This window comes from Lissotriton vulgaris, chromosome 8 (genome assembly GCF_964263255.1).
Source record: "Lissotriton vulgaris chromosome 8, aLisVul1.2, whole genome shotgun sequence".
In the NCBI taxonomy this organism is placed as follows: Eukaryota; Metazoa; Chordata; class Amphibia; order Caudata; family Salamandridae; genus Lissotriton; species Lissotriton vulgaris.
The window spans coordinates 561,722,626-561,745,863 of NC_141696.1; the positions used below are offsets into that span (position 1 = coordinate 561,722,626).

At 45.6% G+C, this 23,238-nt stretch overlaps 1 protein-coding gene across 1 annotated transcript in view; it reads right to left on the reverse strand.

The window, feature by feature from the left end:
- Positions 1-2,572: 2,572 nt before the first annotated feature.
- CLYBL (citramalyl-CoA lyase) overlaps positions 2,573-23,238 on the reverse strand; it is a 2,598,854-nt gene continuing 2,578,188 nt past the window's right edge. The window contains exon 10 of the mRNA XM_086934376.1: positions 2,573-2,897. Coding sequence (XP_086790502.1) covers positions 2,802-2,897 — 96 coding nt within the window. The 3' untranslated portion in view covers positions 2,573-2,801. The remainder of the gene's footprint in view (positions 2,898-23,238) is intronic.

Below are 23,238 nucleotides of genomic sequence, written 5' to 3' on the forward strand. Positions count from 1 at the left end.
AGCGCCAACAGACACAATGGAGTGTGTGCTGTAGAAATGTTTTCCATCCACATAGATGAACCAAGGTCACCTACGAGCCCTAAATGCTCTTACATGAGTACACAAAATCGATTTTTCATGGTGGGAGGTTGGTGAGATAGTAGCAGCCAGCAGCCATGAAAGTCCAACTGCTGCTCTCCCAAGCGGAGCTTCCTTCTATACAGCTATTAACGCTTTTCACAGCGGATGCTGCTGAGAGCAGAACACTGCGCCCTTGAATGCTTTCGATTACTCACACCTACAAAAAGCAGGGTTTCCCGCCAAAACGGATCTCTTGAAGAAATATATAGGTGACACTTGCCCCTTGGCAGCGGGGTGATTTCAGCATGGACTAAGAATGTGCCCCCCCCCCCCCCGCCTCGAGGAGTAACCTAGATCAGCCAATAAATTGACCCTAGATAGTGGTCAGTTTAGTTAAAACTTCTCAGCCCAACCATCATACCGCCATTTAACACTTATGGAAAGGAAGTCAAAAATATTCGATGCTTATAATTATGAATGTCATTCCATTTTTTGGAAGCCTAAATCCTCCCAGGACTGCCATTTTTGGAGAAAGTAGCTGCCAAATATGCACGTCAATACTTAAAGGAGATGTCACTCGAATCCTTCAGGTTTACGTTTTCGAATTCCTAATGGAAAACAAACTGACCAGCAATACATTATGATTCCCAATCTGGACACAGGGAACAGGTGGGAGATCCGGGGAGATGTCTAAAGGGAATCGTTGGAAGTTATATTTTAACCACAGACTATAGAAGCCTTTCACAGCCTAAATCATACACTTGAAGAACTGTTTTGGGTGTTTTTGGACATAAGTTCTGGAACACTGTGCTACGAATTCATGGCTCTACGTTGAGCAGAACATGACAACTCCTCGCAGTTATAACTTGACAAAAAGGAGCTTTTAAAACGGCCAAAAAGCCTTAACTGAAGCACTGCTCCGCACTTTACCTTTTTGGGCAGACTGAGATTAAAAGTTTCTATCAACATGGCCTCTCGTATAATTATATGAGATAACAACTCCACGCCTCAACTTGCAACCATGAAAGCAGATAAGCGTAGCCATGAGATCAGAAACAGGTGAGAAAGTTCAGAGGGCTACTGCGCCTGCCTCGGAGAGGTGGGTGTACCTGCAGGGCACCTGCTCGACTCGAAACAGAGCTGACCCGATCCTTCACTTTCCTGGGCACTAAAACGTCTATCACTGAGCTCGGGGGTGACAACACACCATGCTCATGACCTGGGGTTTTCTATGCATGCGAAGAAGCCAACCAATTAGCTGCCGAAATCTCACCAATCCTAATTACGGCACACAGTAACCCAAGTCTTCCCTATGAAACGAGCTGCCGCTTTTTCTTGTGCGAAAAATACTGCCCGTTCGTTTCCGTTTGTAGGCTGGAAGGGCTAAAAGCTGCGAAATAAAATAGAAACTGTATACAATATTCACTAATCTTTTGTAACATTGCATTATACCTGTACTTGCACTAATAATCGTTTAGAAATGATCAAGATAAATCGCAAATACTTTTTTTTAAATTTCTTCGCGGTTTTCCTGTTTGAGGTGTATGTTTCAAATTGAAAAAATACCGGCTTTCACTACTTTTCGCAATACTTTTACTGACCTTTAACGATACAGGCCATTAAACAAACGGCCAGTCGGTAACCCTGTATAAAAAATCACAATTTCTAATCTATTGTGAGTGTGACTGCCTACATGTATTTTAGCGTGGAGTTGGTAATGGAATCAACAGGCCCAGGTACTTGTGTCTTGTCTTACATTCCAAAACTCTGGGAAACAGATACCTATGGAATCGTTCCTTTACAACATTTCGAGGGCTATCCTGAAATGGCATGAGTAAAAAAGACACGGCGTTTTTTGTGGAGCCAGAGACACACCTTGAAAAAAGAAACGAGGCAAGCCCTCAATAAACCGCTGTTTTGTATTTACACTTTTAAATAAACAGAACAGCCTTCCCCGCAGTGCCCGTCTAAGTGCTTTGGGTAGGCCGGTTAGTGCAGGTCATGAAAAGGTTGGGGCCGCGGTGTAAAACGCCCCCTTCCCATTCATTTCCTGGACCGCGCGCACAAAGGCCGCGGTGATTTAATGAGCGGGACAGGAACAAAAAGTTCCCGACCGCTGGTGTCCAACCGGAGCCCTCTCGGGCGCTGCACAGACTGCTCCTCGCGCAGCGCAGCCAGCGTCAAAGCCCCCGTCGGCCCTCGCGAGAGCGGCGCGCGCTGAAAGGCGCACAATGGCCGCTTGGTATGTTTGTTTACCCTTCACGACGAGCAGGGTTAACCTCGCCCAAACAGCTTTGCTAAGCCCGTTAACCGCAAGGCGCACGGGGTGACCTGTGCAGGAGCCCCAGTGTCATGCAAATCCTGCTGGCGGGGGTGGCTCTTCCTGAGAAGTTTATGGTCGCCTGGCTCCTCTCCGAAATCCCAGAGTGCGTGTTTAAAGGCGGAAGTGGCCTCAGCAGCCCACACCGATGAAAAGGGCACGAGAGCTGGAGAGAAGTCAGGACGGAGGCGGTTTTACCCGGCAATTCATTTTATTTGCATAGTAGACAAGGGGTATGCACTTCTCATGATCTTGCTGATTTTAACAGAGACGTAAATCCCACAGTTTACATCAGAATAGGTTTTATAGCTATGATTGTTATTAGGAACGCTGTTACACAGGTGGAGATAAATGCAGTTTTCCTCATTTTACAGAAAGATGTGTCCACCACTGCCCCTCCCGCAGAGCTCCGTTTAGCAGGTCATTTCGTCTCGATGGCTGTGGCAAGCGTGACCAAGTTCTGGGCTTGTTTCAGCAACGGCAGGTCGACCATACTCCCCCTGAACGTGAAGGCGCCCTGCAGAAAGGAAAGAGAAAACAGAGTAGGGAAGTTTGTAAGATTAGTCACTAGAAAAGAGCTGGCAGCTGTGTCTGCGGCAAAGAAACGGCTCACTGGGCTGGCACGATCAACCGGCATGTTTATACGTTGCCTTTCTGCTCTTACTTCACTCCAAGAACGTTCTCAAATGATGATATTTAAATCAGCATATGGCTTTAATGTGCACCCAAAAAGGTCTCACAGAAACAAGCACTCAACCACTTAATCTTACGTTTCACATCTTGAATATTGGTATGTAAACCTCTCAACCCATTCAAAGCGTGTATGTAATGCTCGCAGGGGTGTCTAGTTTGCTTTGGCACGTTTTGCTACATTTTGGAGAACAAATCAAAGAAAGGTCAACCCAATGACTGTCCAAAACTTGCCACGAGACAAGCGAGCATCTTCCACGTTTATCTGGAAAACAGGGCGGGATTTAAAGCGCCATGGCATATACACACCAAGGCACTTTCCCGTCAGATATCAACCATCGTGCCCAGGCATGTGATCAACCTTTTGAAATCGTTGACCCAGTTCTGAAAAGCAGATTTATGCATTTATGTGCGTTACAGCAAGAACGAGGAAAATACACCTCGCAGCGAGCGAAAAAGTCTACCAAGTACATTATAATTCTATAGCGCGTTTATACACACCCAATATCTGTGGCCACTTATTGACTTCATATCTGTCCTCCCAACCAAAAACTTCTCAATAAGCACCGCACTGAAAAAGGTCAGTTAACTAACGAGGACAGGTTCATATTTCACGTAGTGCACAGTGCTGTTACGAGGAAATGGGGTTTGGGGCGTTCTGTTCGAATTATATTGTATATCCCGTTGATATCTCTTCAGTCTCCCCACGCTTGTCGTAGTTTTGCATTTAAAGTTCAAAACAATGGGGCTTATTTACAAGGCCCTTGCGCCACTTTTGCGTTCTTTTTAACATGGGGAAAGTGGCGCAAGGGGCTTTTAAATCTGCCCCAAAGTATGTATCCTCGCCGCAATTGTTATTTCTAAGATGTGCATTACACCTTTTTTCTTTTACCCAAATGTAATAGCTCGGTGATCGATACGAAAATAGTCCTGTCTGCATTAAGTCCAGTGCTTCGCAAATACCGCTAGACATTTACTGCTCAGAAAGGGGACAGTTCGTGCCCAAAGCAGGAAGTTTATATTTTTTTGACCGGCCGATTCAAGTTCCCTTCTCGGAGCAGGCCCCGTAATGTGTTTTTATTAGGCATAAAACATCTTAAGAGCCGGTGTTAGCCACAATTACTCCTTAAATCAGGATACGTAAAGTAAAATAGCTTTTTGGTAATCGTAAAGTAATCAAGTATTTGGAATTTGGGCTCATCGTTAATACACAGATATAAATTGGAAGGACACTTGTTTTAGTCGGAATATTGCCATGGTGCATGTCTAGTTTTAAAGTCACCTTGTTTCTTGTTAGCATTTAGTTTAAGTTTAAATTCGATTTGCACGGCTAATTAAAATCATGGCAAACATTCACAATAAGAGCACGCAAAAAAAACTTATGCAGATTAGTAAAGATACCATTGCCAAATAAAAAGTATGCACCATCGCATGATTAATAATATATATAAAAAGTAGCAGCAAAAATCCCCATTCATAATAGAAGCAGCGGGAGATCATGTATTATACAGTTTATAAAAGATACCAAAAACTGTATAAAATGCACACCGACACATGATTAACAATTTAGCAGCAACAACCCTATTCATGATAGCAGTCACGGGAGATCACAGGAAAGCTTAAGCAAATGCTCAATAAAAGTGCAATTGGTGTCCGTGCGCGGTAACACATTTTTTTAACATAACATAACATAAACAGAAACTACAGAAGCGGGAGAACCCTTTGCCTATATATACTAAAGTTAAAGTGCGAGACCTGCAAGTCCCAGCTAACAGTAAGGCCACCCGGTCCATGCTGAAGGGGATCATGCCCAGCATAGTGGTCTGGGTTTTGTTAGCATGGAGGATTATCAGGGTCGGGCTAAGTGTCAGATCGATCAACTAGAGTAGCTCACTCCTGAAAACAATTTGACTGGTATGTAATGAAAGATAGGCAGTGGTGGCGATGCAACTCAACACAGAGGAGTAAGGGACAGAGCCACATGTATTGAAGAGGTTATCTGACATGTATCAGCTTGGAATTTCCAATTTAGAATGCCCATCACTTTGCTATGCACTAGCCAATACGCACCATATTTTGCATAACTACAATGTAAGCCCACTCTAACGTTTTTGGGAAAATTGGGGGAAACAAAAAACCGTTACCTCTTCATTGTCGGAAAAAGTGGCGAGTGATTGACTGAAGCCAGCTTAAAAATATGAATACAGCTACAAAATCGGAGGGAATTCAAATACACTGCACATGGATCATAGATGAACTATTCGTCTTAATCACAAAATCTGAAATTTACAGTGCAGGCGAAGATTTTTGACTTTTTAGAATGGTAACTTTTCCAGGATACATCTGCATACCTGGCAGTGCATACATAATTCCTTGTGTACCGCAGAACACATGGGTGACTCCCATATTCTCATGCGAAAATACAGACATATTTTCGCATGAGAAAATCGGCAGCCCAACTACACAATTACTTGTTTCATTTTATGCTTTTTTACCACCTGCAAAAGGTTTGTCCCATGGAAAACCCCCTTCTCCTACACTCACTCCTGTTTTGTGGGTGTTCCCTTCACATTCTTGGAAAGGGCTTCTCTTCCACCACTGACAGGAGTAAATGTGTGAGGTTTTACAGAGTAGAACGGGTTGATATCAGCATATAAATATTTTTATTTATTTATAAAATTTTTATAGCGCACAATTACCTTCCGGTGTCTCGGCGCTGGAGTTCACAGAGATTGCAAGGGGTTCCTGCTAAATTTTACTGGTCAAAAAGCCAAGTTTTAAGGTGTTTCCAAAATATTAGTAAAGATGAACTGAATTTAAAATGAGGAGGAAGCGCGTTCCATAATTTCGAGGCAGCAACCACGAAGCGTTTGTCTCCCCATGTTGCTTTCATTGTGCGTGGGATGTTAAGCAGTTGAAATGCCGATGAACGTAAGGATCGGTTGGGTGTGTAGACACTAATAGATTTTTTTAAGAAATCTGGTCCAGTATTGTTCAATGCTTTGTATATGATGCACAAGGCCTTAAACTTTGTGCGACATCTGATCGGCAACCAATGTAGTTGACGAATGATGGGAGAGATGGATGAAAATTTAGGTGTGCCGGTTAGGATCCTTGCAGCAGCGTTTTGCACAAGCTGTAATTTGTTCAAAACTTGCTCCTGTGCATTCAACAATAGGCCATTGTAATAATCCACCTTTGATAAAACCAGAGTGGACATTAAGGTTTTGCCTGCGTTTGGGGGTAGAAAAGGGAGTAAATTCTTTACCATTCTTAAGGTGTAGAAGGACGCTGAGACCACTGCGTTAGCGTGGCTGACAAAAGTTAGCCTATTGTCAAATAAGACTCCCAGATTTCTGACTTTTGATACCGGTAAGGGAGGAGCTCCCAGCTCCGATGGCCACCAGACTGGGGACCAAGACGGGGTCAGCTCACCAAATAGCATGACCTCCGTCTTGTCAGAATTTAGTTTTAAACAGTTCTGTTCCATCCAGGTGCTAATTGCTCTCATACTCTCCTGGAAGTTAGCGGCCACTACTGCTCCATTTTTGCGGATTGCCAGGACTAACTGAGTGTCATCGGCATATGATGTTAATCCAATGCCAAATGACTTAATCACCCTCTCCACGTCCGACACATAGATGTTAAAATGCGTCGGACTTAGCGAGGAGCCCTGGGGAACTCCACAAGGCAAGGTGAAATCAGGCGAGTAGTAACTCCCCATTTTCACAGACTGCTCTCTGTCCGATAAAAAGGATGCCAAGAGAGCCTTAGCTTTGCCTTGAATGCCAATAGCAGGGACACGGTCGATCAAGATGTTATGATCGACCGTGTCGAAAGCTGCGGACAGATCTAGAAGTATTAGGACCGCTGCACCGCCCCGGTCCATGATTATCCTGACCTCCTCTGCTGCTTTTATCAAGGCGGTCTCGGTCCCATGGCCCTTTCTGAACCCAAAGAACAAGTTACTTACCTTCGGTAACGCTTTTTCTGGTAGATACAATATCTGCCTGTGGATTCCTCACCTTGTGATTCCTCACCTTGTGAATATCCCCTTGCGTCAGCAACATTCGGAAATTCTTTTTGTAGCTTCGCGCCGACGTGGATGCGGACGTCACAGAGACACGGCTCCGCTCGCGACTCCGCTGACGTCACCGATGCCTATAACAGGCCCACGCCGGCGTGATGACATCAGTTCCGCCCTTTTTTCCGTGCCTTCGAGGCACACGGACGGACCGATGACAGTAGATATATACACAATATACACAGTATAGAAATCAAGGTAACACACACAGTGTGAAGTAAATGCAATAAAACATTTGACAATAAAATAATTCATTAAAGATACTCTGGCAAAGGAGAGTGGACAACGGGGAGACGGGTGGGTCAGTGAGGAATCCACAGGCAGATATTGTATCTACCAGAAAAAGCGTTACCGAAGGTAAGTAACTTGTTCTTCTGATAGATACATCTGCCGTGTGGATTCCTCACCTTGTGAATAGAGTCCCACAGCAGTCCCCGCTCCCGGAGGAGGGTGTCCACTCTTCTAGACCAGGAAATCCTGAAGGACAGAGCGCGCAAAATGACCGTCCCGCCTCACTTCGGAATCCAAGCAGTAGTGCTTCGCGAAAGTGTGGAGGGAAGACCAAGTTGCCGCCCTACAAATATCCTCTACAGGCACACCTCTAGCCAATGCAGAGGTCGAAGACTTAGCTCTAGTTGAATGAGCCCTTATGCCCTCTGGTGGTTCCTTACCGGCCAAAGAGTAGCAGATCTTAATGCAGAGGACGATCCATCTCGACAAAGTCCTCTTATGGACCGCTCTTCCTTTCTTGCAGCCAGCAAAGCCAATAAAGAGCTGGTCATCCATGCGACAGTCTCTAGTTCTGTCCAAATAAAAAGACACCGCCCTCTTGGGGTCAAGACGGTGTAATCTCTCCTCCTCCTTGGAAAGGTGTGGGGGAGGATAAAAGGTAGGGAGGGTAACGGATTGACCAAGGTGGAAAGGAGTCACCACCTTTGGCACAAAAGCAGCCCTGGTCCTAAGAACCATTCGATCAGCATGAATGGACAGGAATGGGGGCTTGGAACTAAGAGCTTGAAGCTCACTTACCCTCCTTGCCGAGGTTATTGCAACGAGGAAAACTGTTTTGAAAGTCAGGAGCCTCATAGGACATTTGTGAAGAGGCTCAAAAGGAGCACCCATTAAAAATGTCAGAACTAGATTCAAATCCCACTGAGGCACAATAAAAGGGATAGGAGGGAACTTATTAGTGAGGCCCTTCAAAAACCTCAAAACTATAGGAGAAGGCTGGTCAGGCAAACCGATAAACGCCGACAGCGCTGACAGATAACCCTTCACCGTGGCAACAGCAAGCCCCTGCTGTGCCAGAGAAAGGGCAAACTGGAGAACATCAGATAAATGGGCCCTCAAAGGGTCTATGGACTTCTCCCTGCACCAAAAAACAAACTTAGACCACCTATAAGAATAGATGGACTTAGTGGAGTCACGCCTGGCTGACAAAATGACATCCACCACATCGTGAGGGAGAGAAAAAGAAATCAGGTAGCCCCATTCAATCTCCAGGCATGAAGGTGTAAGGTCTGGAGGTGGGGGTGTAGAACCTGCCCCTCCATCCGAGAGAGGAGATCTGCCCTGAGAGGGAGACGGAGCGGCGGGTGAGAGGAGAGGTGGAGAAGGTCTGAGTACCACACCCTTCTTGGCCAATCCGGGGCAATCAATATGACTCGGGCCCGGTCTTGGCGAATTTTCCTCAGAACCCGAGGAATCAAGGGTATGGGAGGAAACGCGTAAAGGAGTTTCGAGCTCCAACTCAACTAAAACGCATCCCCCAAGGCTCCCTGCATCGGAAACTGGAGGCTGCAGAATGACAGGCAGTGAGCATTCTCGTGAGTGGCGAATAGGTCCACCCGAGGAGTCCCCCACATCCGAAAGATGTCGAGAACTACCTCTGGATGGAGCCTCCACTCGTGATCGGCAGAGAACTGCCGACTGAGACTGTCTGCACAAACGTTCTGAACTCCGGCCAGATTATTTGCCATCAGACAAATCTGATGGCCCTGAACCCAGGATCAGAGACGCAGAGCCTCTCTGCAGAGACACTGCGACCCTACTCCTCCCTGTTTGTTGATGTACCACATCGCGGTCGTGTTGTCCGTCAGGACTTGAACTGACCGCCCGCGAAGGGAAGGGAGGAAGGCCTTGAGCGCCAGACGTATTGCCCGCAATTCCAGAAGGTTGATGTGAAGCAACCTTTCCTCTGGAGACCAAAGACCTTTGACCTCCAGGTCCCCCAGATGAGCACCCCACCCGAGGGTGGACGTATCCGTTATCACTGTGGCCACCGATGGAGGAATCTGAAAAGGCTTCCCTTGAGACAGATTGCCTTCCACATTCCACCAAGACAGATCCGCTGCAGTTTCTCCGGAGATCTTCACTGACTCCCTGAGATCTCCGTTGTGCTGATACCACTGCCTGGGGAGGCACCACTGGAGCGCCCTCATGTGCCAGCGTGCATGGTTGACCAACAGGATGCATGAAGCCATCAGACCGAGCAGGCGAAGGACCTTCAGGACTGGAACAACCGCTCCATTGTAAAACAAAGGAATCATCTCCTGTATGTCGCGAATCCTTTGAGGGGGAGGGAATGCCAGATAAACAGTAGTGTCCAGTACCGCACCTATGAACAGGTTGCGCTGGGAGGGCACCAGGTGAGACTTGGGCACATTTATCGAAAAACCCAACCTGTGCAACAACTGAGTTGTCTCTTGCAAATGATGGAGCACCTTCTCCGCCGACTCCGCTTTGATCAGCCAGTCGTCTAGATACGGAAACACATGTATCCCCGTTCTCCTGAGATGAGCTGCCACCACCGCCATCACCTTGGTGAAGACTTGAGGCGCAGTAGTAAGTCCAAACGGAAGGACCACAAACTGGTAGTGTTGTGACCCAACCGTAAAACAGAGATACTTTCTGTGCGACTTCAGGATGGGAATATGAAAATACGCATCCTGCAAGTCGATCGACACCATCCAGTCTTCTTCCAGCAGCGCTTGAAGAACCTGCGCAAGAGTGAGCATCTTGAACTTTTCCTGTTTCAGGTAAAGGTTCAAGATCCTGAGATCCAGGATTGGCCGAAGCCTGCCATCTTTCTTGGGGATCAGGAAATACCGGGAGTAGCACCCCTGACCCCTTTCCTGCTCTGGAACCACCTCTATCGCACCTTTTTTGATAAGAGCCAGGACTTCTTCCTGCAGGTGAGGCAGGTGGTCCTCCGAACAATAACCCTGGCAAGGAGGGTAATTGGGAGGGAATTCCTGGAAAGGAAGTGCATACCCATTCTCCACAAGATTGAGAACCCAAAGATCCGATGTTATTAATTCCCAATCTTGTAGAAAATGAGTAAGCCGACCCCCCATTGGGCCCACATGATCCGGAATGGCGGATCTAGGGCTGCTTTGCTGCGTTGGCCGGGGGTTGGGAAGGAGAGGAGGAGGAGGATTGACGACCTCTAGGGCGGGATCCTTGCCTGCCCCTGTACGACTTGTACAGCGTATTCTGTTGCTGCTGAGGCTGCTGCTGGGATGGTCTGTAAGAGTGAAAGGAAGATCTTACGAACCCCCTGAAGCGTCTACCAGTAGTACCTCTGGACTGAAGACCCAAAGATTTTGCAGTGGCCCTACTGTCCTTAAAACGTTCCAAGGCAGCATCAGCCTTCTTGCCAAACAATCCTGAGCCATCAAAAGGCAAGTCCAACAAAGCAGACTGGACGTCCGCAGAGAACTCCGATGACTTAAGCCAGGCAGCCCTCCTGGTGGCCACGGAGGAGCCCATGACACTTGCCACCGAATCAGCAGTGTCCAGGCCACTCTGAATCACCTGTCTCGCAGCTGCTTGAGTGTCTGATATCACTTCCTGAAAATCCTTCCTGTCATCCTCAGGAATTTTCGGAATTAGCTGCTTGACAGAATCCATCAAGGCATGGATATACCTCCCCATCAGGCACGTTGCGTTGGTTGACTTTAACGCCATACTGGCTGAAGAGAAGACCTTCCTGGCACTCTGATCTTGCTTTCTGGATTCTTTATGCCCAGGAACCTGGGGGAAAGCACCAGCAGATTTCTTTGAGCAAGCAGCCTGCACCACCAAACTCTCAGGCAAGGGATGAATTGATAAAAACGCAGGGTCCTCAGGTGCCACTCTGTATCTCCTCGCAACTGTTCTTGAAACTGCAGGAGCAGATAAAGGCTTCTTCCAAACCTCATAGATGGGCTCAGATAAGGCCTCGTTGAAGGGTAACACAGGCTCAATTACTGACGAGGGAGAATGAAGAACCTCAGTTAAAATATTAGGTTTATAGTTAGCAGTAGGCAGAGTAATATTCAATAGACTTGCTGCTTTTTTTATAACAGTGTGATAAGGCACCACATCCTTTGATGGTACATTTGACACTGATGCCAACTCCCACTCAGGCGACAGTTCAAGCCCACTGGCCTCACACAAATCTTCAAAAGGATCCTCAGAATCCTGTATCTCCCCTTCTTCAGTATCCGAATATTGATACCTTTCCTCTTCCAGAAGTCTCTGGGCCTTTCTCCGAGACCTTTCCTTCACAACAGAAGCCAACGGGTTCGGAATCGACTCCGACGGGGTCGGAGCCGGCGTCGAACCCGAAGTCGGACGAGGCTTCTCAACACGAGGTCGGACAGAATCCTGCCTCGGAGTCGTAGGCATCGGCGTCGATGTGACTGGAGTCGGCGTCGAGCGCTTCGGCGTCGACGACACCGGCGGTGTCGGAAAATGCCAATGCGGTGGTATAGCCGGCATAAAAGGCATGAAGGGCGCAGGGGCGTAAGCCTGGGGAACACCCAAGTTGAATGCCATAGGACCCGTGGGACCAACAGGTGCACCAGACGGGAACATTGCCCTAGAATAGACACCAAACATGGCGTTCAAGAACTGAGATGGATCCTGACCTGGAGCTGGAAACTCAGGATATGGATCTCTGGGTCGTTCCTGAGGAGGCGGAGTCGAAACGACGTCGACCTCTTCACCGAGTCCAGGAACCGGGGTCGACAAACCCGCAGGCACCGGAACCTCGACTCCACCAGCCCCCTGCTCCTCACCTTCATCCTCCTGACCAGAAGGATTGGATGGAACTGGAGAATGGACCTGCTTCTGAGATTCGGGTGAACCTGGATGTGAAGCCTCACCAACAGAGTTATGTTCCGACTCCGAAACCACCACTTCCTTACTCAGAAGCTTGACCTGGGACTTCGGTCTTGAACTAGAGTCTTTTCCGGAGTGATAACGTGACTCATGGCTCCTCTTCTTGTGCTTCTTCCTCGAAGACTTCGAAGCGTGAGCAGAAGACGACTCCGAGCGTGACCTCGATCGAGACCTCGACCTCGATCTCGACCGACGAGTTCGAGACTTCGAAGACTTCTTATCTTTCTTATTTTTAAGCTTAGCCACAAGGAGCTTCGCCTCTCTTTCTCTTAGCGCCTTCGAAGTCATCTTCTTGCAGCAAGGACAGTCCTCGACGTCAGGGTCGGAACTTAAACACCAAACACAGCAATCATGAGGATCGGTGATAGACAAAGTCTTGCCACATTCGCCGCAAGCCTTAAAACCAGTCTTCTTCGACGACATCTCGAAGAATATAAAGTTAAACAGAATAACAGGATAATAGTAACAAAGTTACTTTAAAGCTACAGTACGATCCCTGAAAACCGTTAGCGTCGACGACGCGGAAAAAAGGTAACTGATGTCATCATGCCGGCGTGGGCCTGTTATAGGCGTCGGTGACGTCAGCGGAGTCGCGAGCGAAGCCGTGTCTCTGTGACGTCCGCATCCACGTCGGCGCGAAGCTACAAAAAGAATTTCCGAATGTTGCTGACGCAAGGGGATATTCACAAGGCGAGGAATCACAAGGTGAGGAATCCACACGGCAGATGTATCTATCAGAATTGGGTATCATCTAACAGCTCATTCTTGTCGATGAAGCTCGACAGTTGCAGATTCATTGCCTTTTCGAAAATTTTTGATGGATAGGGGAGCGAGGCAATAGGTCGATAGCTTTTTAACTCTGTTGGATTTAGTGTCGTTTTTTTAGGAGGGGTTTCAAAATGACTTTTTTCCAAATTGTAGGGTAGTCACCTGTCCGGAACATGGCGTTACAAATATTAGTAAGCACCAGGGCGATCAAATTAGAGACTGATTTAAGAATAAGCGGGGGGCATGGGTCCATAGGTGATCCTGATTTAACAGTGTTCATAATCTCTTCCATGGACGCCTGAGAGAGTGAGGAGAAAGCCTCCAAAGTTGGCTTTACTGACATATGGGGGTTATCCAGACATGCTGAAGCAGTAAAAGTTCTTTTAGTAAAATTATCGAAAATATCTGTAACCTTTTCTTTAAAGAATTCTGCAACTTCATTACAAAAAGTTTGAGATGGTTCTATGGAATCTGGGACCGGGGGGTTGGATAATTTTTTAACCACCTGGAATAGCTGTTTGCTCGAGTTTTGAGCTGATTCTATTTGTGTAGTGAAAAAATTGCATTTTTCCTTAATGATGAGTTTTTTGTAGCTAAGCAGAGCTTTCTTATATCTATCTCTATCATTATTGTCATAGTTCCTACGCCAACGCCTCTCTAAGTTTCGGCATCGTTGTCTCTTGAGCCTTAAAAGCTCCGAGAACCAAGGAGCAGAAGGTTTATTGCGGTTAGGCTGCAATTTTTTGACAGGTGCTACGCGATCCAGAGCTTTGTTCAACCAGCGACCATAGTTGCTAGATGCTTCATGTGGATCATCTGAGTCTTTGGGTTTTGTGGATTCAAGAATGTTATTGAAAACAGTATGATCAATATTTTTCCAATCACAACATTTAATCTGAGAGCGTATGGTAGGCGTGGAGTTTTTATGGTTCCTAACTAATATGGAGAATTTTACTGCCGAGTGATCTGTCCATGTAAGCGGGAATTTTATCAGCATTAACTGTCGATCTCTCTCGAAACACAAGAGAGATATATTTGACCTTCTAGAGACAGCTAGCCCAGCAGCCATGTTTGTCACAGAAACATGGTTAAATGAAAATTCTGGCCCCGACATCGCCATGGCTCTCCCCAATGATTACACCTATGTGGGGCGAAACCGGGTTCTCAAAGAGGGCGGGGGAATTGCCATAATCTTTAAGAGAGAATTTTCATGTAAATGGGAATACCTTGATTTCCCAAACTGCGAAGCTGGTTTGTTTAAACTTCTTCTTTCCCCCCATTTCACTTTAACTGGAACGCTGATCTATCGCCCACCGGGCTCGGCTGGTGGATGGGCTTCCTCTCTTCCTGAACTTATTGCCCCTTTAATAGCACAATCTACAAATTTTCTTGTGGTAGGTGACCTAAATATCCATTTTAACTTAGCTTCGTGTGCCACCACTACTCGTCTATTGCAGGATCTGGCAGCCTTAGATCTTCACCTTCATAACTCCGGCCCTACGCACAAGGCCGGCAATCTATTAGATCCCATTATTTCCAACCTTACTGGCATCTCCTATCAATATTCCTTTCCGGTTACTTGGTCTGGTCATTTTATTGTTAACTTTTTAATTATGATACCTATGTTTAACTCTTCTACTACTGTTCACCCTCATAAAGCCAGTAGGAACTGGAAACGCTTAGATAAAGACAAATTAAACACTCTCCTTTTTAATTCGAAACCCACGTTTTCCAGTGTAACTACTAAAGAGTTGCCCGCTGTCAGATCATGGCTGACAACAGCCCTGACCTCCTGTCTTCCTACTCAAAGAAATAAATCACAGATCCATCACCCGCCAGCACCCTGGTTCAATGACTCTCTTCGCCAAGAAAAATCCAACTGTAAAAAACTGGAACGCATTGGGCGTTCCAATTACTGCACAGATCATAAAATAAAATACAAGGCTGCCCTTAAAGCTTACCATTCTGCCTGCGATATCGCCAGAGCCAAATATGCTAACAGCACCATACTCACTGCTCAAAATAGGCCGAAGGCCTTGTTTAAAATAATCAAAGATCTATCTGGTGCGTCTTCTTCACCTAAGGACCCCTGCCTGGACACCGCACAGTGTAATGCCCTGGCAAATTTCTTTCTTGAGAAAATTGAAAGGATCTATGATATCTTTAATGTTACTCCTGCTGCATCCTCTCATCCTGATCAAGATTTACTTACTTCCCTTCCTGTTGATGTCGCCAGTTCAACGCCCGCTGCTCCCCCACTCCATTCCTGGGAACCTATCTCCCCTTTGCTTCTAAAAAAATATCTTCAAGGCATAAAATCTGGCTCTCCCCTTGACCCAATGCCTCCTCAAATTCTGAGTACCCTGGACCCAGCCTTACTCCAGATTATTCTGGATGTCTTGAATGCTTCACTAACCGAAGCTATTGTTCCTAATGAATGGAAACACGCGATGGTGGTTCCATTGTTAAAAAAGGCCAACGCTGATCCTAATAACCCTTCCAATTTCCGCCCTATTTCTTTACTTTCATGTTTCTCTAAAATTCTTGAGAAGCATGTCAACTCCTTGCTCAGCTCTTATGTTGAAGCTTCTAATCTTCTTCATGGCTCACAATCCGGGTTCAGGGCTGGTTTCTCCACTGAAACCACTCTTCTTGGTGTGTCGGAAACCATCAGAAGACAGGTGGACAATGGGGAGACAGTGGCACTCATCTTGCTTGATTTGAGTGCCGCATTCGATACTGTCTCCCATTCCATCTTGTTGTCCACCTTGAAATCTGTGGGTGTCGATGGTTCCGCCATGGCTTGGATTGCTAATTTTCTTTCTGATCGCACTTTTCAAGTTTTCTCCTCTATGTCTGTTTCTTCAATACTCCCCTCCCCTCACGGTGTTCCCCAAGGGTCTATTCTTAGCCCTCTTTTCTTTAATCTGTATGTGAGACCCCTTGCTTTCTTGGCAGAACAAGCTGGTCTCACAATTTACTCTTATGCTGACGACACTCAAGTCGTCTACTCACTTTTTACCAATAAACATCTTCCTACGTCCTCCCTTCAGTCCGGACTGAAACAGATATCTGACTGGATGTTCAAACATAAATTAAAATTAAACGCGGACAAAACCGAACTGCTCCTGTTTGGTCCAGATACTTCATTCTGGGGCCCGCAACATTGGCCTCCGGAGATGGGCCCTCTACCTACTCCATCTGTGACAGCCCGCAATCTTGGAGTCCTCCTTGACAATCAACTATCTTTCAAGCAACACGTTGTAAAAGTCTCCGCCACCTGTACCACCATCATCAGGTGGCTGAGGAAAATCACGTGGATGCTGCCTGCTGACACCCTGAGGACTGTAGTTCAGGCTCTTGTCACCTCACGCTTGGACTATGGGAACATTCTACTCCTGGGTGCCTGTAAGGAGGTATCTAGGAAGTATCAGGTGGTACAGAACATGGCAGTTCGCCTTATATGTAACCTGCCTGCCAGATCCTCGGCCGCTTCTCATATGCGTAAACTACATTGGTTACGAATTGAGAGCCGAGTGAAATTCAAAGCACTCTGCTTAATGCACCGGATCAAGACTAGGAAAGCCCCGAACTATCTATCCTCTTTGGTGCAGCAATATGTTCCCCCGCCGCACACTAAGGTCCTCCACTTAGAACAAGTTTAGGATACCTCGTGTTAACAGAGCCAAAATGGGCGGACGCTCGTTTTCCTTGTTAGCACCTTCCTTATGGAATTCCTTACCCCAATTCTTGCGTTCTGAAATGTGTTACCTGACATTCCGTAAAGGAATTAAGACCTGGCTTTTTAATACTTAATCCTCTGTCTCTGTGTTCCTCTCACCTTGCTTACCTTTTTTGTTCGCTTTAGCGCCGGGAAACCTCCGGGTAGCTGCGCGCTTAACAAATGTAATTATAATAATAATAATAATCACAATGGGTTGACTCATGAATAAATTGTTTGTAAATAGACCGTCCAAGGTATGACCAGCTTGGTGAGTGGCTGAGGAAACTCGTTGTTCTAAGCCAGCAGCCAGAAAATCTGAGATAATCCTATTTGAGTCTTTATCTACGTGATTTTCTAAATGAAAGTTAAAATCTCCCAGTATTGTATATTCAGTATTGGCGGCTACTGGTTCTAGCAAAAGATTAAGGGATTTCAAAAAAAGTATACGTGAGGTGGGTGGTCGGTACAGTAGTGTTCCTTTAAAAGTTTGTATAGGAGAAAGAATAAAAGTGAAACCTAAGGCTTCTAATGAGTCATGGTTCAATGGTTCGGTTTTTAAAGCTAAGCTGGCTTGATGTATAATAGCTAGACCTCCTCCCCTTTTTCCAGAGGATCTATCTAATCGGGTCACATAATAGCCAACCGGAGTGGCTGTACTGAAATCTGGGCCAGATGCTAAATCTGCCCAGGTCTCTGTTATGAACAGAATGTCTAAGTTTTGGTTAGCTATAGGTTCGGCCACCTCTTCCCTATGTTTTACGAGGGAGCGGGCATTTATAAGGGCACAGTTTATGCGTTTTTCTTCGATTTTGGCGATCGTAAGGGCTCCTAGTTGTGAGTGAGGTGAAGTTGTTTTAAAGGTGCAGTTTGGACATGGGTTAGTAGGCAAGTTGCACAAAGAGTCTGCATTAAAATGAGAGCATCGTTTGTGATTGAGTGTATTACCTATGCTCAGAAGCTGTGCTCTAGAGTAAACAATTACCTTCGATGTATGGTGGGAATTACAAGGGTCAAGGGATGTGGTGCGCAGCGTGGTCCCAGCGCGGACTGGCGCAGACTGGCACTCCTGTGGCACGGCTTCGGCGCGGTGACGGCGCTCCCGCTGCGCTCGACCGCTGCGCTTCCGGGTGGCCATTTCATATTCTAAGCCCCGCCCCCAGCTGGAACGCTAACTCCGTTCTGCTCGGGGAGCCGGCTCTGAAACAATGGAGCTCACCCTGCCCTCCACACAAACGGCACGAAGCCGCGATGGAACGGGGCTAAGGGTACAGAAACAGTAATGGTGGTGAATTTAAAATTTTAAGAGACAATTATTACATCAATTGCGTCTACATCTAAAATGCAGTTGGTGCAAAATGCATTATAAAAACAGCGTTATAAAAGGGCTTAACAGCGTGCAGAGGAGGAGCCCCTCGCAATCTGCAGGGCTCTACAGCACAAACACTCAAGGAGCTGCCACCACCCATACCCAGAAATGACTATTTTTAACATCACTTATAGTGAGCAGAGCTACTCCAAGGAGTGTCCTGGCGCAATACCTACAGTACGGTTAGGCATGAGTATGCACAGTTTATTTAAAGAGCGTAAATTTAGAAAGGGCCCCCTGCTACTGATGTGTTCCTCTAGGCAGTTAAATAATACATGTTGTAAATTCCAAGGGCAACTCCAAATTAATGACCTGCAATACAATATAAATTCTCTAACATAAGGAGAGACGAACATATGACTGAATTTTTGCAAAAATGTAAAAGTAATTATTTTTGAGAGCTTAGAAACAAATTTAAAACAGTCAATATACACACTCCATCCATGTCATCATTCATACTATTCATTCATGGTTTATACATTGAAGAAACAGAAGACAAGTATTTACACATATTTAATGTTCATATCAAAATTAATGATTGCAATTCAAATATTCATTAATGACAAGCCATAGATTCAGGCTACTCAATTTTTTGTCAAATGGGTGTCTGTGTCAGAACGTGGCTGAAACCCAGGGTAGTGTCTTACGGATCGTAAGTAAAGCGGAAGCTGGTTCCAAGCAACTGCACCCACCAGAGCAAGCGACCTGCCACAAGCTCTGTCTGTGGATCCCTACAGACCAGCAGCTTATTCAAGGATCGCAATTGCCTCAACGGATTGCAGAAGCTGAATCTGGATCTCAAATAGGAGGGTCCTTTGCCATATAAAGCGGCCAGGGTCTTGAGCTTGACTCTTTCCCTAATAGGCAGCCAGTGGGGATCCCGCAGATGAGGCCTGATACTCCTCCTCCTTGGGAGGTTGAGCAGAAGCTGAGCTGCTGCATTCTGGATCACCTGGAGTTTGTCAATAAGATATCCAGGCAAGCCAGCATACAATGCATTGCCATAATCAATGCGTGACATAATCAATGCTTGGATGACCATTTACTTAGCATGCAAAGGTTGGAGCGGCAAACATTTATTTAGCACTTCAGCATCCCGAAGCAGGTTATCGCCAGCCTTTTGATTTGAGGCCCAAAGGACAGCAGGTCATCGAACCATAACCCCACATTTTTTTACTGGCCCTCCCTGGGGAGCCGGCAGGGTGTATCATCCAGCCAGATTGAAAGCCAACACTGTGGAGGGAAGTCCCCAAAGACAAGACTCTGTTTTGTCCTAGTTGCATTTCAGTTGCGCTTTAGCTAGCCACTGTAAAACTGAATTGAGACACAATTTAACATGAGAGCAATTTGCTTCACTCCCCTTATTCCAGAAAAATAGCAGCTGTGTATCATCTGCATAGGAGATAACTTTTGCCCAAAATGTATCTGCTAACTGAATGGACTGGCTCATATAAATATTGAACAGCGTGGGGCTCGGTGCCGAGCCCTGTGGTACCCAAGTGTCCAATTTTTGAGGAACGGCTTAGAAGGGTTGGGGTTGTCCAGATTTGTTGGCTTCTGTCCTCCAGGAAGGACTTAAGCTGGTTCCATGCTGAACCGGTCACTCCTATCTCAAGCAATCGGTTTAATGGTGTGTGGCACCGTATCGAACGCCGCTGACAGATCCAATATTACCAGTACCCCCCTATCCCTATTATCCAGGGTGCCCCTGATCGCTTCAGCTACCTCAACCAGAGCAGTTTCTGTGCTGTGTAAGGCCCTGAAACCTGATTCAGCCGGATGGAGGAGCCCATTGTGCTGTACTTACCTCAATAACTGCCTGTTCACCTGCTTCTCAAAAATATTAGAAAAGCCTGGGAGTAAAGAAATGGGTCTATAAATTAGTAAGTGAGGAGGGATCTGCAGAAGTTTTTTTTTAAGGGGAATAATCATTGCCTGTTTCCATCCTCTGGGAACCTTGGCCGCTGCTAAGGATACATTTTTTTAAACATCTTTTTATTTAGTAGTTGATTCATGACACATAACAGTTACAACGGGTCACATTTCCATGAACAGTCCCCTCGCAGGGGGCAAAATCTCCTTTCCAATATTGATTCTGGCTTGTTCTTAAACTCTGCGGAACCCACGTTGTTGCCTAGCTAATCTCGTACCCCATTCCTCCCTCACAAAGCATCAAATACATTTACAACCCCCTCCCGCTAAGGATAAATTAAGCAAGATAAATTAAGTCTATTAGCCACTGGATTATTAACATTTGCTCCATGCACTAGCAATTTGGGGGGCGGACAAGGTTTGATCGGGGAGCCTGATTTTAGTGACTGAAGTGCATAGAGAGAATCCTCCAGGGAAATGGACCCAAAAGCTTCTAATTTGGGGGGGATAGCCAGATTCCTAAGGATGGAACAATCATCCTCCTGGACCAGCTTACTACCCTCGCTTAGATTTGCCTGAATAGTTTGGAATTTTGCAGAGAAGCCCACCAGTTTTTCATGGCCTCCTTGGAGTGAGTCCATAACAACAACATTGGTGGAGTGGGGCCCCAGGGAATCTAATTTAAAGGCCAAGAGGAGAACTTCCCCTAAATATAATCAGTAACATGATGCCACCTCTAGGTATTTAGCACAAGAAACATATAAGACTGGACGTGCAATCCCTTGCATGGACTCTCTCAAACAAAATATTATAATGGGTATTACCAAAAGAAGGGAAATAATCCCTTTAGGACTAGAACCTTCACTCACCCAAGGGTGACATGCTTCATCATATGGGTTCCTCCTACCAGTAGGAAATCCTAATCCTTCTAGGAGCTAAAACCTCCTCACTGTGAGGAAGGAGCTCCAAGATATTTTCATAGATGTTCAATCAAGGAGCTAGGTAGCTAAAATCCCATATGTGAACATGACGGTGTAGTGAGGGTGCAGCGCAACAAAAAAAAGAGGTAAACTAGTGGTGAATTAAAACTGCCTAGGAAGATGCACAAAACTGTCTTTATTAGAATGCTCTCACTGGCAGGGTTAAAAAAGCAGTGCAAGGAGTAGTATGGATATAAAACTACTCTATAAACGGGCTGACATGTTTCAGCCTATTTGATCAGTACTCTGTATCAGTGGCTTTTTTCAGGGCCAAACAGAATATTTACTAATGCTGCTGCTAATACCATACAATGTGATAGTAAAAAAGAAGAAAAAAGATACAACACCAGTAGTCCTGCGTAGTGATGTCAGGTATTACTGGTACTATCTGTAAACATAAGAGAGAGAAACAATGAGCATTGCACACAATCAATTACAGTGCTACTCTACTGACTTATTTCTGTTCATCATATTGTCAATAGCCATCTATATAAAAAATGATGTCACACTTACCCTCACTAGTAGGATAACGTGCCTCACCTCGACCTGGCAGGCAGCTCAGGGAAGGAGGCCCTGCTCTGTGGGAATAAGATTTACTGTCACACCTGACAATCACTCTAGGTTGACAATACTTAAAAAATGCTCTAGTGTGTCCAAGTTCAAAATGCTGTGTCCATCCCAAAATAAGAAAGTTCAAACAGTCTCACTTGGGATCTCTGATGTTTTAATGAATATATTAGGCTAAAAGGTTTTATCACTACCAGTTAAGTTCTCCCAGTTTAAGATAAAAGCCATGAAAGTCCTTTTGCCGCATAAGAAGGCTACCAAATAGTGAATCTACAAAATGATATGGCATAGATTCATTGCCAAAAAGAAGTCTTAAAAAAGGCAGTAGTAAGCCAGAAGGAGTAAGACCCAAAACGCCTTACCTGTCCGTCAGTACCTCGTTGTGGTTCTAAGCTGCCACAGGAGGTAATGGATGGGCAGGTAGGCTCAGCTTAAATAGTGTCTTAATTGGCAAACGCACCCTCTCATTTGCAAGGTCCCATGGGGCGTCTATTATCATGCCTGTATCTTACGCAGTGTGCTTCCCATTGCGCGTGAGCGTATCGTACCACTTATTTCCGCATAACCACGCATGCGCGGAGACAAGATATTTTAAGTGTGGCAGCTTGGAACCACAACGAGGTACCGAGAGACAGGTAAGGCGTTTTGGGGCTTACTACTGCCTTTTTTAAGATCTCTTTTTGGCAATTAATCTATGCCATATCATTTTGTAGTTTCATCATTTGGTAGCCTTCTTATGCAGCAATAGGACTTTCATGGGTTTTATCTTAAACTGGGAGAACTTAACTGGTAGTGATAAAGCCTTTTAGCCTAATATATTCATTGAAACATCAGAGATCCCAAGTGAGACTGTTTGAACTTTCTTATTTTGGGATGGACACAGCATTTTGAACTTGGACACACTAGAGCATTTTAAAAGTATTGTCAACCTAGAGTGATGGTCAGGTGTGACAGTAAATCTTGTCCCCACAGAGTGGGCCTCCTTCCCTGAGCTGCCTGCCAGGTCGAGGTGAGGCACATTATCCTATTAGTGAGGGTAAGTGTGACAACATCATTTTTGATATAGACGGCTATTGACAATATGATGAACAGAAATATGTCAATAGAGTCGCACTGTAATTGATTTTGTGCAATCCTCTTTGTTTCTCTCTCTTATGTTTACAGATAGTACCAGTAATACCTGACATCACTACGCAGGACTACTGGTGTTGTATCTTTTTTCTTCTTCCTTTTTACTATCACATTGTATGGTATTAGCAGCAGCATTAGTAAACATTATTTTTGGTCCTGAAGTAAGCCACTGATACAGAGTACTGATCAAATAGGCTGAAACATGTCGACCTGTTTATAGAGTAGTTTTATATCCATACTACTCCTTGCACTGCTTTTTTAATCCTGCCAGTGAGAGCATTCTAATAAAGACAGTTTTGTGCATCTTCCTAGGCAGTTTTAATTTACCACACTAGTTTACCTCTTTTTTTGTTGCGCTGCACCCTCACTACACCGTCATCTTCACATATGGGATTTTAGCTTCCTAGCTCCTTGATTGAACATCTATGAAAACATCTCTGAGCTCCTTCCTCAAAGTGAGGAAGTTGTAGCTCCCAGTAGGACTAGGATTTCCTACTGGTAGGAGGAACC